The sequence below is a fragment of the Culex quinquefasciatus genome, chromosome 1, assembly GCF_015732765.1.
Source record: "Culex quinquefasciatus strain JHB chromosome 1, VPISU_Cqui_1.0_pri_paternal, whole genome shotgun sequence".
NCBI lineage: Eukaryota > Metazoa > Arthropoda > Insecta > Diptera > Culicidae > Culex > Culex quinquefasciatus.
Window position 1 is genome coordinate 14237483 of NC_051861.1, and position 18015 is coordinate 14255497.

An 18015-nucleotide genomic window follows, 5' to 3' on the forward strand; every position below is an offset into this window, starting at 1 on the left:
TTTTGCAAATTTTGTGTTGCGTCGTTCTCAGCTCCCCTGAATCCGATTTTGATTCTTCTGAATGCAGATGAATTCTAGTGAGCTGAACCTGGGCGAGTTGCCGCTCAAATTTCGAAATATCCATCTGCTTTCGGATGTGATAAGATTTTCCAACGAATTACACAGTTTCCAAATGAAAATATGGTAAATTTTTTTCATTTTCATATCTTTTATTTATCTCAAAAATTGCATTTTTTTTTTTGAGCTCTACATCCTCCCAAATTTTCATCTAGATTTATAATATGGTTCTGGAGTTAGAGCCGTTTGATTAACCTACCATTAGAAAAAAATCCCTAAAAAAGGTAAAAGCCCACCTGGTGACCTTCGCCAACATTTTGAGTTTCTAATTTGCTGCTTAGGATGTTGTTTCTGCACATATTTTTTTTTGGTAACCAAAGACACTCCATGACACAGCAGCGTTCCCCACGTTGGGAGAAGTCTTGTTCTCATTCGAGGAGATCAGTGTGCAATACATGCTAGTTAGTTCCAGCATCAGTACGGAGAGGCTCGTTGGATGTTGGTGGTGAGTAGTTGTGATGTGTCAGCAGCCGTCACCGCCACCAGCAACACAAAACAAAAAATAACAGACAAGTCGTCTTTGCCTGTAATTACGTTGCTAAAGAGCGGGGGTTCCTCATGTGTGTGGGTGTGTGAACCTTGTATGTGTGTGTGTGTGTGATTAATTAAATGAGGCAACTTGTGTGACACTTATGGTGGCGGTGAAGAAAATTAATTGAAAAATTGAGCATTATCTGGTGACACACACATACACTGGAGTAGCACGCACTTGTCTTGTCACGTTGATGGGCGTGATAAGGAAGAAGTGATGTAATCATATTTGTGCCATGTCACACCACCAAACTACGAGGAGCATTCTTCTTTTGCTAGCCTAGACGACGGAGACGATGATGGTGACTTGTGGTTTGCAACTTGTCACTTGTCTTCTGGGAACAGTTTTTCGCTTTGGGGTTGTAGGAACACTTGAGATCGAATCTGCGCTCTAATGTAACTAATGGGCCGTGAAGAATTGAATCAAATCGGAAGCAGAGTCTCAATAATGTAAGATTTTTCTTATGTTACCTTGAGATTTATTTAATGGCCAGCATATTCTTACATAATAAAAGTAACCATATGATAAAATCTATACAAAACTCAAACAAAATCTGTTAACTCACTCTTAGAGATAAATCCTAGAATGCAAAATACGACTATTGCTGCAACAAAAATGAACCAGAAGCCTCTGACAATGTATTTCTTCATGGAGTTGTGGAAAAATCCAACGTGCTGAAAATTTAAATAAAATGTATCGATAAATAGAATACACTACTCGACAAAACAAAACTTGTGTCAAGGGATTGACGATATCTCATCCGTTCCTGAGAGAAAAAGCATCCCCGAATCCGATGCAATCGACAGAATTTGATTTTATGTCCACGCGGACTGATGCGAAACTGGTAAATTTTTAACATAAAAATCGAACAATTTAAAAAACCATGCGTCTCCTCCCAATTATATGAGCCATCTACAAGAATATGGAAGCGCCTGGTGCATAGCCATTTCCTTTAAGCACAACGGAAACAACCAATACAAATGTATAAAAAAGTTGTCAAGTTCTCGGGGGGTCCACAGCTAGCATTTTTTGTACGATTATAAAAAATAAATATTTAAAGTTTAAAATTAATTTATTTAAAAAACATATTTTTTGATTTATTTGTTAACTAAAATTTTATGAATCTCAAAGGTCTATGGGTACTTCGGGATGTCCATGGTCATCCAAGGACTCCCTGGAGTTAAGATCTACGAGTCTACCGCCGTAACAAGCAAAAGGTCGTGAGATTTTGACCCCGGATCATGTGCGTATAGCATCAATGGATATGGTAAACTACTATATGAATGTGTTGGGATGTTCATGGTCATCCAAGGACTCCCTGGAGTTAAGATCTACGAGTCTACCGCCGTAACAAGCAAGAGGTCGTCGGATTTTGACCCCGGATCATGTGCGTATAGCATCAGTGGATATGGTAGACTACTGTATGAATGTGTTGGGGTGTTCATGGTCATCCAAGGACTCCCTGGAGTTAAAATCTACGAGTCTACCGCCGTAACAAGCAAGAGGTCGTCGGATTTAGACCCCGGATCATGTGCGTATAGCATCAGTGGATATGGTAGACTACTATATGACTGTGTTGGGATGTTCATGGTCATCCAAGGACTCCCTGGAGTTAAGATCTACGAGTCTACCGCCGTAACAAGCAAGAGGTCGTCGGATTTTGACCCCGGATCTTGTGCGTATAGCATCAGTGCATATGGTAGACTACTATATGAATGTGTTGGGATGTCCATGGTCATCCAAGGACTCCCTGGAGTTAAGATCTACGAGTCTACCGCCGTAACAAGCAAGAAGTCGTCTTATTTTGACCCCGGATCATGTGCGTATAGCATCAGTGCATATGGTAGACTACTATATGAATGTGTTGGGATGTCCATGGTCATACGAGGACTCCCTGGAGTTAAGATCTACGAGTCTACCGCCGTAACAAGCAAGAGGTCGTCTTATTTTGACCCCGGATCATGTGCGTATAGCATCAGTGCATATGGTAGACTACTATATGAATGTGTTGGGATGTTCATTGTCATCCATGGACTCCCTGGAGTTAAGATCTACGAGTCTACCGCCGTAACAAGCAAGAGGTCGTCGGATTTTGACCCCGGATCATGTGCGTATAGCATCAGTGCATATGGTAGACTACTATATGAATGTGTTGGGATGTTCATGGTCATCCAAGGACTCCCTGGAGTTAAGATCTACGAGTCTACCACCGTAACAAGCAAGAGGTCGTCGGATTTTGACCCCGGATCATGAGCGTATAGCATCAGTGCATATGGTAGACTACTATATGAATGTGTTGGGATGTCCATGGTCATCCGAGGACTCCCTGGAGTTAAGATCTACGAGTCTACCACCGTAACAAGCAAGAGGTCGTCGGATTTTGACCCCGGATCATGTGCGTATAGCATCAGTGCATATGGTAGACTACTATATGAATGTGTTGGGATGTTCATTGTCATCCGAGGACTCCCTGGAGTTAAGATCTACGAGTCTACCGCCGTAACAAGCAAGAGGTCGTCGGATTTTGACCCCGGATCATGTGCGTATAGCATCAGTGCATATGGTAGACTACTATATGAATGTGTTGGGGTGTTCATGGTCATCCAAGGACTCCCTGGAGTTAAGATCTACGAGTCTACCGCCGTAACAAGCAAGAGGTCGTCGGATTTTGACCCCGGATCATGTGCGTATAGCATCAGTGGATATGGTAGACTACTGTATGAATGTGTTGGGATGTTCATGGGCATCCGAGGACTCCCTGGAGTTAAGATCTACGAGTCTACCGCCGTAACAAGCAAGAGGTCGTCGGATTTTGACCCCGGATCTTGTGCGTATAGCATCAGTGCATATGGTAGACTACTATATGAATGTGTTGGGATGTCCATGGTCATCCAAGGACTCCCTGGAGTTAAGATCTACGAGTCTACCGCCGTATCAAGCAAGAGGTCGTCGGATTTTGACCCCGGATCATGTGCGTATAGCATCAGTGGATATGGTAGACTACTGTATGAATGTGTTGGGATGTCCATGGTCATCCGAGGACTCCCTGGTGTTAAGATCTACGAGTCTACCGCCGTAGCAAGCAAGAGGTCGTCTTATTTTGACCCCGGATCTTGTGTGTATAGCATCAGTGCATATGGTAGACTACTGTATGAATGTGTTGGGATGTCCATGGTCATCCAAGACTCCCTGAGTTAAGATCTACGAGTCTACCGCCGTAACAAGCAAGAGGTCGTCGGATTTTGACCCCGGATCTTGTGCGTATAGCATCAGTGCATATGGTAGACTACTATATGAATGTGTTGGGATGTCTATGGTCATCCAAGGACTCCCTGGAGTTAAGATCTACGAGTCTACCGCCGTATCAAGCAAGAGGTCGTCTTATTTTGACCCCGGATCTTGTGCGTATAGCATTACAAGATCCGGGGTCAAAATAAGACGACTTCTTGCTTGTTACGGCGAGACTCGTAGATCTTAACTCCAGGAGTCCTGGATGACCATGGACATCCCAACACATTCATATAGTAGTCTACCATATGCACTGATATACGCACTCCGGGTCAAAATCCGACCTCTGCTTGTTACGGCGGTAGACTCGTAGATCTTAACTCAAGTCCTGGATGACGAACATCCCAACACAGTCATACAGTAGTCTACCATATCCACTGATGCTATACGCACATGATCCGGGTCATCCGACGACCTCTTGCTTGTTACGGCGGTAGACTCGTAGATTTTAACTCCAGGAGTCCGGATGACCATGAACACAACACATTCATACAGTAGTCTACCATATCCACTGATGCTATACGCACATGATCCGGGGTCAAAATCCGACGACCTCTTGCTTGTTACGGCGGTAGACAGATCTTAACTCCAGGGAGTCCTTGGATGACCATGGACATCCCGAAGTACCCATAGACCTTTGAGATTCATAAAATTTTAGTTAACAAATAAATCAAAAAATATGTTTTTTAAATAAATTAATTTTAAACTTTAAATATTTATTTTTTTATAATCGTACAAAAAATGCTAGCTGTGGACCCCCCGAGAACTTGACAACTTTTTTATACATTTGTATTGGTTGTTTCCGTTGTGCTTAAAGGAAATGGCTATGCACCAGGCGCTTCCATATTCTTGTAGATGGCTCATATAATTGGGAGGAGACGCATGGTTTTTTTTAAATTGTTCGATTTTTTATGTTAAAAAATTTACCAGATTCGCATCAGTCCGCGTGGACATAAAATCAAATTCTGTCGATTGCATCGGATTCGGGGATGCTTTTTCTCTCAGGAACGGATGAGATATCGTCAATCCCTTGACACAAGTTTTGTTTTGTCGATTAGTGATATCTATGAAATCAAATTAGTTTCACTTACGATCAAATATACCGCTCCCAACAGCGTAGCCTTGACCGTGACGTCCATGTCCCGTGGGAACCGCACCGTATAGTTGCTGTAATTCTCCGTCATTTCCAGCAGGAGTCCGTTCCAGTGTCGTGTAATGCTGCCCACTTCTGTCGCACCTTCCACCGACTGGTTGCCAATCTCAAACTTGACATCCCGTCCGCATCCGCATCCGTTCCACCGGGGACCACTAATGCGGGCCAGCTCCGTCCCGGTGGCATCCAGCACCCGAAACCGTTTCCTGCCCAGCGCCCAAACCTGCTGGACCGTCCCCAGCCGTTGCAGGTCATCGCCGTCATCGCCAAAGTAGACCGTCAACCGTTCGCGCGAGAAAGGCGCCGGAAAGGGACTCTTGCGGACAAAGTTCAGCATCGGTTCGTCGTTTTTGCCGTACAGCTTGGACCGAACCCGGCACGCTCCGGGGATGCAGTTCCGGATGCAAAAATTGTCCTGCTCCCGGATGCGGTACATTTCGGTGTCGTGGCGATCGGTCAGGCTAAACTGAATGGGCATGTCACAGCCGCAGAAGGTCTGTACCGGATGGGACTGCTGCACGAGGTGGACCGTGGTCATCGATCGGAGTGGCTCCAGGCCATGATGGAGAGTCGGAGCGTCTGTGACGGAAAGTACTTCGAAGGGGATAGGTCAATTGACACGGGAAAGAGGGCGTAGGAGGGTGGACCGGAGGAGCGCCGTGAAGATTGGCCGTCGGACTCGTCCTGGGCAGCTAGCCGAAGCAGTTGAGAGTTTATGGGCACGTAGGTGGCCGATCTGGAAGGCTGTTGTACGGTCTGTGGGGAGATGCAAGGAAATGCCGGAATAATAAAAAATCTGGAGCATGTCTTTATCATAATAAAATCTCTTGAAAAATTCTTAGAGGATGGAATATAATGACAGAAATACTATGTGATTTTAGGACAACAGTAATCGCAAGTAAAATGAAAAACTTATCAAAAATGTTTTTATTGAGATTGTGGACCCACGGTTTGAATTTTGTTGGGCTCTTCCCTTTGGTTGGAGTTAAGGGCATAAACCACAAGAAAATTCCAATGGTCTAACTGCTTAATATATTCCAGTTGTATGGCAACAAACTAGCTATTATAATTTTCTTACCTTGAGCCAATGCAAATTTTATATCAAGCTATTGCACCCCATCACCTTGGATTCGAGGTGGGCAAAAAAGAGAGCCGCTCAAAGAGCCGGTTTACTAAAAGAGCGAATGAACCATGGCTCACAAAAAAAGAACCGCGGTTCTTTTTTAAACTACGGTCTTTTGAAAGAACCGTTCCAAGATAGAATGATTTTTAAACTTGTTATGAATATAATTTATCGAATTTCAAACAAATTGCATCACAAAATTTGTTTTTAGAATTGAAAATGCAATTCTCAATTGAAAAATAGTTGCTTATAAAAATTAATCCCAATATAGCAAAGTTAAAGTTTTCAAACTTATTTTCAGTTTCCTACTTTTCTTTGAAATTCCAAAAGTAAATGATTTTCTAAACAAAACGAAAAAGCTTTTCTGTATATAACTGATCGTACATTAAAGTATTATCCGAATACAAATTTGGGCATTTTACCTTTTAAAGTATTACCATTGCATAGCATAGCTTGTAAAATATTACCAAAAATCTACTAAATAGCTGAAAGATTATGGAAAAAAAATAATTCTCTTGCCTGATTTTATTTGCAGTGTTTATAAACTTCATCGATTAAACCACAATTTAAGAAAGAGTTCGCAAAATCACACAATTCTTAAAAAAACCTTTTTACCAAAATTTTGAAAAAGAGCGAAAGAGCCGTTCAAAAGAGCGGCTCTTTTAGTGAGCGAACGAAAATAAGCGGCTCCTAAAAAGAGCGGTTTTGCCCACCTCTACCTTGGATGCTTTATTGTTGTATAAGAAAAACAATCACTGAGTAAATCAAATTTTCATCTTAATTTTCAAAAACATTTCGATTGATTCAGCAAAATTTGCATCTTTTACCTATAGTTCCCAAACACTCAAGACTGTACCGAATATTAATTAGCATGCCTCAATTAACACTTTTTGACGAGTTGTGTCTTAATTTATCCCAGTCACGGAATATTGTAGACTGCCCAAACACAACGTGTATCGACTATGAAGTGAAAATAGATCATGGGTTTATTACGTGCTCAATTGTACAAGGTTTTATTTAACTTTGACTGAACATTCGTTTTATATTTGAATTATACTAATACACATAAAATAATTTCAGTAATTGAAGTGTAATTTTGGAATCCAATAAATGCAACGATTTTATTTCTATGTCTAATTGTGTCACATTGATTAATTTAATCGAGTATCGTCATGATTTGATTTCTCCACGCTTCAGTGATGTTTTCAAGAAGTAGTTATGTTTGTTGCTATTGTTTTAATGATTTTTGTTTGTTTTATTAAAATAACAATCTTACCGCATTTTCATCACCAACATCTATTTCATTCATATTCACTAAACTTGAATGTGTTGCTTTATTCTAAATCACACGTCCACTTCAGACAATATCCGCTACCATACTGACTTATCTTCAGTAGCGATTGGTTAGCTGGACACGTTCGAGTGATTAGCATCCCTTCCCCCACCTCATTGATCTGATATAAACCAGATTTGATTTTAAACCGTTGACTAATTGTCACAACTCGCTGGTTCAGTGTGACTGACGAACGTGTGCACATCTTTTGTGCTATTTTTATCACTGTCAGAAAATTATCACCCATAAATGCTCTTCTGTCTAAACTGACAGCATCAAGATAAAGTGGAACGCAACAGGCCAATTCGAATAAATCTTGATACGGTAAATCTCATTTTTAACCAGTTGAATGGTCGTGTTTTGTGCGTAAGTGTGTGTGTGTGTGTGTGTGCACAGATACGGTGAGTTCGCACCAGTAGCCACCAATTATCGTTAATGAATAATATAGTCACGAGAGCAATCAGATATAAATGTTTAAACGCCATGAAAATGTTCCGTTTTGGACGTAGTAGAACGGGCCGAAAACAATGAAAGTCACAACATGGAAAAAATAAAGTCAATCGAAATACATCGACGTCACGGGCGCCATTTTTACGCTCAGTAGTCCACGAAAATTAATTTTTAAAATCAGCTGCGAAGCCATTCATTTTCCCGTTCGGAGCGGGCAGCACGGCAATTTCCATACTTGTACGAGGAAGCTTTGTTTGCTTTGTAAATACTATAAAGAAGACAGATAAAAATGTAAAATATTGTTGAATTTGTAAGCTTACTCACTAAAAGTTATATTAAAAATTGGAGAAAAACAGTTTTAAGGCCGTTGCAAATATTTTTTTAAATGTTTTTACCCCCTTTAAAAATCAGCCCGAACAATCCGGGGCCAAAAATATTTAATCAAAAAACTTAACTTTTTCAGCAATGTTACTCTCGATATTTTGACATCTTCAGTAACATTGTCGACTACAGTGAGCAAGGCTTGAAAAGGGATCTGTCACTGAATGGGACTGCTCGATCATTTCCCAAAACGATGTTTGATCGCTGTCACACAACGCCTTTCATAATCGTCATTGCTTGGTGACGGTCGGTGAACGTAAACACGAAGACGAAACGAACGAAAAATGAGCACCACTCTAGCAGCCGCCCGAACGAGACAACATGCTCTTTCTCTTTCTCTCGTGTTTGTCACTCTCTTCCTAGTGTATGCTGCGTGGTGACAGGAGTCATATGATTGCTATCATTGGAGAGATGATTGGAATCTCGGTAGAATGTCAAACGACCGCTGTCTTAGCAATATTTTCCCTGGAAGGAAGTCAATGATTGTGTGAGTGACTTTGCGTAGCACTCATTCCTTTGTGTGTGAAACGAACGAAAGAAGAAAAATTAGGTAAAAATCAGGTTGTCGTGGTGAAGACGATTGGAGTGTTCTGTCAGCTACCACAAACAACATTGTGACATTGTTCACAGATAACGGACGTAGCATCCACGTGGTAAATACAGTCCAGACATGATTACCCAAAGCCACGAGTTGCTGATTGCCTGTTAAATTATCAACTGCATGTTTTCAAGGATTTATTTGTTTTCTTAACCGCCAATTTGGCCGTCATCTTGCACAGTAAAAAATAATGTAAATTTGGAAGCTTTAATTTTGGAAGGTTGAATATTACCTCTTTTATGATGTAATTTTACTTCAATTTAGACTGAAAAAGTGGCATTACACCAGAAAAGAGGTAAAATTACACATTTCCAGAGGTAAAATTACACATTTTTTCTTACATAAAAGATGTACCCCTTCCCAGATGTAATATTACCATGATTTTTTCTCTGTGTGGGTCAGAATCAAACCTTCTGGTAATTAAACCATGAAAATATTTTTTTCGTTGTTTGGGTTGTGTTCTAAAATGATTAGAAAATTTTAAGTGACGAAATATTGAAAAAAAAAAAATACATTTGGTTCTGTAAAAGTTAATCAACTACTAAATATGATTCAAATGGGTGCGAATAACTCGAGCTTATGGTTAAAAGTTAGAAAATTAAAAAAAGTGAACTTTGCGTTATCGATGGCTTCGAATAATCGAGTCTGCACTGTAACGATGAAGAACCCAGAGAGTTTAATCTGATACAGGGGTAAATAACACGGGAATACTAAATTTTGGTATTACTTGGGCAAATAACAGCGACCAAAATGTGCCCTTGGTTGCCCAGTAATAGATGGTAAAATACCATGAAATCATACCAAAATCTTGTATGTGTAAGGGCACAACAATACCAAACCATGTTATTCCAAGGGTAAAATAATACCTCAAAATAAAACCATTTCAATACCAAGTTGAGGTCTTCTGGATTTTGAACATTGCTTGAATACCAAAACTTGGTATTGCCATGGTTTTATTTTTAGGTATTCCGCGCCCTGGAAAATCATATTTTGGTATTTCTGTGGTCTTTCACATACATGATTTTGGTATGATTTCATGGTATTTTACCATCTATTACCGGGCAACCAAGAGCACATTATGGTCGCTGGTATTTGAACAAGTAATACCAAAATTTGGTATTTTCATACCATTTTTAGTGCAGCAGTTGCAGATAGTGAAAAAAACGGAAATTATTCATATGCAACAGCCAAATCTACTCACCTGATGATTCCATGTTGTTATTAGTGATATTCTTCACCACACCGAATGCATTTGTCATTGATGAACGGCCTGTGCTTGAAGTTCTTGAAGCTTCTGAAAAATAACAAGATTGGAAAATAAGTATTATTAAAATGAAACTGAATTGAAATTCACCAAAATTCATTAATCTGTCGATTGACTCGTTTTTCAAAGTATTTGGTTATCCCGACTTAGAGATATTTCAACGTTTTTGAAAAAAATATTAGTGGGTATATCACACTAATTTTTAAAATCATCTTTAACATTTTTGGGTTTCAAGTCATTTTAGCGCAAAATTAATTAATTCGTAAAAAATTTTTAACAAATTTCCCATAGTTTCAGAGAAAATTGATGAAACTTTTCAATATTCAAATAATACCAAAATGTGCCATCCTGACTTAGAAAATTGTCCACAATTTCAAGTCATTTCTGTAGGGGGTATATCAAAAATGTTTAAAATCAAGTTTGAAATTTCCGGTTTTGAATGAAAGCATTCGCTTTGAGACATCATTTTAGCGCAAAATTAATTATTTTGTCAAAACTGGTCAAAATTTTCCCATAGTTTCAGAGGAATTTGATAAAACACTTTAATACCAAAATAATACCAAAATGTGCCATCCTGACTTAGAAAATTTTCCACAATTTCAAGTCATTTCTATAGGGGGTATATCAAAAATGTTTAAAATCAAGTTTGAAATTTCCGGTTTGAATGAAAGCATTCGCTTTGAGACATCATTATAGCGCAAAATTAATTATTTTGTCAAAATTGGTCAAAATTTTCCCATAGTTGCAGAGGAATTTGATAAAATACTGTAATACCAAAAGAATACCAAAATGTGGTGTTCGATCATTGACAAATTCTGCAATTTTGCAATATCAAAACAATACCTTAAATTGGTATGATACCACATTTTGCTCTTGCATAATCCTTAAGACAAATTTTAAAGGGTCTAGGAATACCAAAATGTGGTATTGATACCAGAGAAAGGTATTATTACGCATTTCCCTTGTTATTTACCCATGCTCGGGATGGGTTGTATTAGATATTCTAAAATTAACTTCACTTCGCATTTCTTTCCATTTTACGGTACAACGATTGCCAAATCATCCCAATCCCAACCAATCCGATTGATTTCGTATAGGCAAATTAATCCCACCACGGACGGTTGCCGGACGGACCGAATTTTCGAACAACGACGACGGCCGACTCGTTTCCGGGGCCCGAATCGAATTAATCTTTGCGTGTCCCTGGGCGCAAAAGTCCATACGAAAGCTTGCCCGGGGGGTGGAAACAATAAATATGCATTTTTAATGATAAATCATTTTCGATTAATAAAAGAAGCACTCGAGCGCGCAGCGCAGCGGTGGGGAAGCCTTTACTGATGGATGTTTTTATTTTTTTTTGCGTTCATTTATTTTGTTGAGTGCGTTTGGGCCACGGTCAGATTAAACGAAAGAACAATGCAATTTTCGGAGGGGTTTCGGAGGAAAGTTGTGGAAAAACGAGCCGAGATTAAGCTGTGCATTAATGTTCCAATCTACCCGCCCGTGTGGATCTATCGGACCGCGCACTGGACTGACAATCCAGAGGTTGCCGGTTCGGTGAAGGTCTTGTAGATAACAGGAAGACATATAGTGGCAGGTACTCGAAATTCAATTTTCAATATCGTTATGTACGTACTACCTAACCGCAATTCACTTTTTATTACTCAAGACCGTCTACTGTGTAAGTGTAATCACTTTGACATACATGGAAAATGTGATAACTTGCATCATGGAGTTAGTCATATGAATATATGTGGCTTGAAACTGAGTCTAGTGAACCTACGAGCGACAAGAAAACACAAGTTTGACAAAATGTAAAATTTATGTTTTGCTCGAATATCTCTAAAGTGGCGATGCACCACGATGCAAGCACTTTTGTCCAAATGAAAGCACAACGATAGCTTTTAACCAAACGGCTTGTTTTGGTTTCATTCATTCTCTTCAGCTGTTGCTCGGTGGTGGATCAATGCAAAATTAAAATAATTATTTCGAAGAAGAGATAAATAAAAAAGTCATGTTCATCAACAGAGCAGAAAGTAATTTCAAATTTAATTGTTTCTTTTTGAGGGGAGTTTATCATTATTGCCTTAATTATTTTTTTAAATAGTGTAATTGCATCAAGTTTGAAGAGCTTAACAAAAAGTAAGCTTAATTTGTTTCAGAATGGGCAAGAATGTTTATGCAATTTTATTCGCTTTGAAAATGTATTCTAAGATTTAAGATACTGAGTATTTCTTCTCGCTGCAACGAATCATTTAACCTTGTTCATTTCAGCAATCAACAAATCAAAGGCAAACAATACTTGTAGCTCAGAGTCAGATGTAGGGGAGAGTGGGGAGACTTGATCCCCTTTTTTTGTATCGCACATAACTCTGTCAATTTCTCACAAAACTATGATCTTTTAGCATGAATTGAAAGCTTAAACATTCAACTATGTTTGGCTAATAAGGGTATTTTATCAGATGAACTCTTCGAATCATGCCAAGCGTTTTAAAAAAATATTTTAAACCGGCATTTTCAAAATGTTTGGGGTAATTTGATCCCCCTTTCAACATTTTGAAGAAATCTTAAGCAAAATGTTTCTTATTCATCCAAACTTTTAATTTTCTATAAGTTACAGCAATTTCACATTAAACCTGTACGTTTGTGTTCAAAATATAACAAGTTATGCATGCAAAATATTTAAAAACTTAAAATTTTCTTTTTTATACCAAAATTGAGCATGTTTACATAAAGCTGGTAATTTTTGTTTACAAAACTTTTGAAATATGGTTCAAACTGCAGTAATTTATGTACAACTATACTAAAGGAAACTATGTACAAAAACCCAGCCCAATTATTTAATCTTGAGGCTGATTCCAGTGACTGTAAAAATGCAGGGATCAAGTCTCCCTAAACGCACTTTTTTAAACAACTGATTGTAAAAATAGTATGACGATAAATTTAACGTCAAATGTGTAAGGGCTTTGGAGTTAATATGTTTATCAAACAATTCATGTATAAAAAATGTTTTTTTGAGTAATTTTTGAGTGTTTTCTATACTTATTAAAACAAAGAAAAAAGATCTCTTGGAATTTTTTTGCAGCACTTCTTAGAAAAATGTGTGTAACTCAATCTAAACATTTTTTATTTTTTTTCTATGTTTTCTACAATGAGTTTTAGTCAAATTCGCACAACTTTCTAGAACAAAGATAATTGTTTTACCCACATGCTGACGAGATACAGGCTTGGGATCAAGTCTCCCCGGGGATCAAGTCTCCCCACTCTCCCCTACATTAGGGTGCAGTGTTGCAAATGAGTGATAGAAAAGCTATCAATTGATTATCTCTGCACCAAAAACATCCGAGAGTATAGCGGCCGTCACTATAGCTTGTGAGATCTCTTCTTGTGTCTCGTGATTCCCAGCGATGCCATTCTCTCTCTATCACGCCTTCCCTTTTCCTCGACTATGCGCTCTCACCGCTGAGTCTCTCAATCTCTCCGCAAACTGCAATGAGAGAATACGAGATGGCGATTAGGAGCCGATCAATCGCGAGTGTGTAAACACGAAAACGTGTTCGGCTATGTTCGGCGCTGAGAGTTTCAATAAAGAGAGAAGAGCAGTTGTATTTGAGGCATGAATAATAATAATTGTAGTTGCTGAGAGCTGATATTTTGATATTTTAACAACACTGCTTCTGCTTCTTCGGCTGTTGTCCGGGATGAGATATTTTGCACTCTAATTGATTTTTTAAAAAAATTTCCCCTCGTTTCTTCCTCCCCATGTAGATTCAGAACTGTATTGCTGTTTGAACATTCGTGCTCAAACTCAATCCACTTCAACGAATCATCTTTGCGTTAAACTTTACGCAGTTGGCCTGGCCGCTTTAACGTTTTGTGATATTTCAAGGCAGTTTATTGCATTGGGGCACTGGAAATGTTAATAATGACAAGAGGATGCTAGGCGTTAATCAACCTAAGGCATTTTCCAGGATGCCCTCGAAAGACTGGCTACGCTAGGGTTATATTAGATTAATTGATTTTTTAAATTTTGTTTTATAACTTTAATGATGTTTCAGTCCACCCTTAGTATAAACATGCAGATTGATTCGTATGAATTAGAAAAATAAGGTGTTCATTTTAAATTCAGTATCAATGCATTAATCAACGGGAAAGAACCACCACTGTGCAAAATGTCAATCACCAATGTTCCCCATTCAACGATAGGGAACTCCTTGAAAATAATCATCGACCATGTGGCGTTTTGATTTCACATATTGAATAAACACTGAAGCAGCAGCAGCCAATCAAAGTCAAGCGATTGAAGCAGTGCTCAACGGCACTGGAAACTGAAAGGCAACACCCTTATCGCAATATCGGCAGACATATGACATCTCCCTAAAAGGTATAGGAACCTACCACCCACGATCGGGCCAGTTGTGCGATGGTTGAGTGGGGAAGGTTGAGGCAAAAATAGAAAATTAAATTTTGCTTTTGCCTCGGTTCTTACACCTTCCATATTGACGATGGATTCGAGGAAAATCTTTCGTTCGAAAGCTTCGAAAGTCACCTTTGCTTACATTGCAGTTTGGCATCAAGTTTCATCCTCCTTGAGGATGATGATGATGATGGTAAACAATTCTAAGGAGGTTTTGTTTTGTTTCAAGAACCTTTGTTCAGGATTGCAAACAGAACCTGCCGCCAAGGGTTTGATGATGGAAAAGCTGACACAAAGTGGCTTCAAAGTTCCACGAGAGTGTTAGCTTGGGAATGCTCTTCGTGGGATGTTTGGTAGCCCATAAAGTTGACTTGAGATGCACAAACTTTGATTTGCTGTTGTGCAGTTTAGATAGTGTCAAGAGTTGTTTGACGATCGACCTAGAGTCATTGACATTTTACAGTTTCTTGCTGATGGGTTTTCTTGGTATTAGTTTCATCTCAATTCATTTGACATTCTTTTCACACTCACGGAAAAACAAGCATAAGAAATTGATAGCCCAAATATTATCAGGTACACTAAATTCACTATGTACTTATCCAACGTGCAAACATTAATCAAGGAAATACAAGAAATAATTTCTTCGTAAATCTGCTTGTATCCTTATTCGGACCCTGCCCTGAGGTCATGTAGATCTCAACAAAAAGCTTTCTTACCAGGACAAAAATTGAATTGAATTTCATCCTCTACTATCAGAGCATAGTTTTCCAATCTGCGTACATCGTCAATTCCTCTACTGGTCTCATATCGTTCCCTGAGGCTCAAATATGAGCCCAGATCAAGGAAGTAGTTTTCCCCCCACTCTCTTTTACCCTGGTAACCCCACACTGATGAAATCGAACCGGATAATGATTGAATTTATCGAAATATTATGCCGGAAGATTATTTAACATTATCTCCTGCAAAGCCCTCTGGGTGGAATTTAGGACTAGCCTCCACCCCGTTTCCTCGCCCGAACTTATCTCTGATGTCCCCTCGGGGAAGACTTTCGGAATTCATCCTCCTCGCCCCAAATAAACGGCCGAGAGCTCGAAACCAGGATGAAAACCAATCCGGTATGTAAATCCGATCAAATATGACTTGCTAGTTCCCAATAAGAACACAAGACATGCGTGTATTAGATTTCATACACATACAGCTGTGCAGATTAGGGGAAGAAACTTGCGGTTAATCACTATGGTAAAAGTTTTTCCTAAATATCATAGGGTGGTGCTGAGGTTATAAGGGAAAAAAATATTTTGCAAGATAATTCGACGCTAGCATTTCAAACAGTGTCGTGTATATACAGCAAAAAAAGGTTGAATGTTGGAATGTTGAAAATTTGGCTAGTTGAATATTACCAACTCTTTTGATGTAAAATCAATATTATTTTTCTTACACAAAATCTGTCAACGTTTTCTGATGATTATTACCATCATTTTTTCTGTGTAGGTACCTCAAAATGAATTTAAATGAAGGTAAACCATACTTTTTTGCATGGTTGCACTTACATTTGCCGCTATGATAAAGTCTATTATGTCGATGCCTCTGTGCTCTCTTATGTTAACTAAATAGGAAAACCAGCAAGCTAAGAACAAGAGAGCACAAGAGGCATCGATATATGCATGTGTAATTGAAGTAAATTTATTTTGCTTGCTCAAGCATTGTTGAAACGGTAGCAAAACAATTTTACACTGACTTGATAAATTGGAATCTGTTTTCTCTTCTTCAACTTCTAGTGCACTGAGGCGCCTGATTGGTTCACCATTTTATGAAAATGGGATGCAAATTAGTGCTTTCTTTGAAGGAGTCTCATTAATGTCAATAAAGAACATATTTTTTTGCCTCTTCTCGAGAAACCTATTTCTGTAACTCTTCTGACCAAGAATTGGTTCTCTACTCAGCACTGATTGGTTTTCTCCAGCGAAAAGGGACCAACCTTGTAGTGGCTGCGTCCTGGGTGATAATTACGCCATTAATCCCTAATTTCAATCAAGCTAATCGCATTAAGGTAGTACTAAACGCAAACACACACACACATACCATAATGCTCGTGTACCTTAATCGGAAACAGAATGCAGACACCTCGTACGACCAAGAGATGGCATTGTACGTCGATAATTGACTTTGTTGCCACCGATGACCGTAAGATTGGAATGCTATTGCTCCCCGGGGGGACATGATTGGCTGCGGAGATTCGGGGCAAGTGGGTAGCAGCACTTGATGAGCTAACGAGGCTTAATCGTTGTTGATGGGTGGGCTCAGGCGGGAGGTTTAGTATGATTTGCTTAAGCTGGATTATAGGAGAAATGAAATTTAGATTACAACAATTTACAGGAGCAGTAATGTTTGATAAATAACAAAGGGACCATTCATAAACTACGTGGACACTTTTTAAAAATCTCTGAAAAAAAAATCTCCCCCCCCTCCCGTGAACAAAAGGGTTCTAAAGCCTTATCTCAATTTGATGTACAACGGTAACAACACGACTAAAACCCATTTCTAACCACTGTTTTTTTTTCATTTTAATTCCAAAAAAAAGACAAGAAAACATTTTTCGATGGATCAACTATGGTCCCCTTGAAACGAACTGTCAAGTAGGACCTTTTCTGTCAAGCAGAGCCGCGACGGTATTTTTTAAATCCTTAGCGGTTACAAAGGATTATTGTACTCAGAAAAATAAGCTTCATTGTTGTGAACAATAATATCGAACCCAAGTAACATTTTTTTCCAGGAGTTCTACAAGAGCTCTTTAAGATAGCTACAGCATAGCAGTTTGGACCGCGGTAGGATAAAACTCTCTTCAAGTACTCTTCCAAACTCCTGAAGTAGTTTTGAAGAGAATTTTATCCTACACAGAAAAAAATAATGTAAATTTGGAAGCTGTAATTTTGGAAGATTGAATATTACCTCTTTTATGATGTAAATTTACCTCAATTTAGACTGAAAAAGTGACATTACACCAAAAAAGTGATAAAATTACACATTTACAGAGGTAAAATTACACCTTTTTTCTTACATAAAAGATGTACCCCTTCCCAGATGTAATATTACCATGATTTTTTTTCTGTGTACCGCGGTCCAAACTGCTATGCTGTAGCTATCTTGAAGAGCTCTTGTAGAACTCCTGGAAAAAAATGTTACTTGGGGAAAATTCAAGCTTGATTTTTGGACTCAATTTCCATATTTTGATGTTGTGAACAATGTTACAATTTTGTAAAGTTTTTCATTTTAACTGTACACAGAAAAAAATTGTGTGAATTTGGAAGGTGTAATTTTGAAAGGTTGATTATTACCTCTTTTATGATGTAATTTTACCT

General features: G+C 38.8%; 1 protein-coding gene across 2 annotated transcripts in view; it reads right to left on the reverse strand.

Annotated features, from left to right (window-relative positions):
- Window positions 1-1038: 1038 nt before the first annotated feature.
- LOC6037426 (phospholipid scramblase 3) overlaps window positions 1039-18015 on the reverse strand; it is a 97813-nt gene continuing 80836 nt past the window's right edge. The window contains exons 1-3 of one of the 2 annotated variants that reach the window (XM_038249314.1): window positions 7490-7579; window positions 5029-5846; window positions 1039-1323 (exon numbers count right to left, since the gene is read on the reverse strand). In XM_038249314.1, the coding sequence (XP_038105242.1) occupies window positions 1192-1323; window positions 5029-5628 (732 nt within the window). In that variant the 5' untranslated portion in view covers window positions 5629-5846; window positions 7490-7579 and the 3' untranslated portion in view covers window positions 1039-1191. Of the gene's footprint in view, window positions 1324-5028; window positions 5847-7489; window positions 7580-18015 lie in introns of those variants that run through there. The other variant, XM_038249315.1, reaches the window with a different exon arrangement.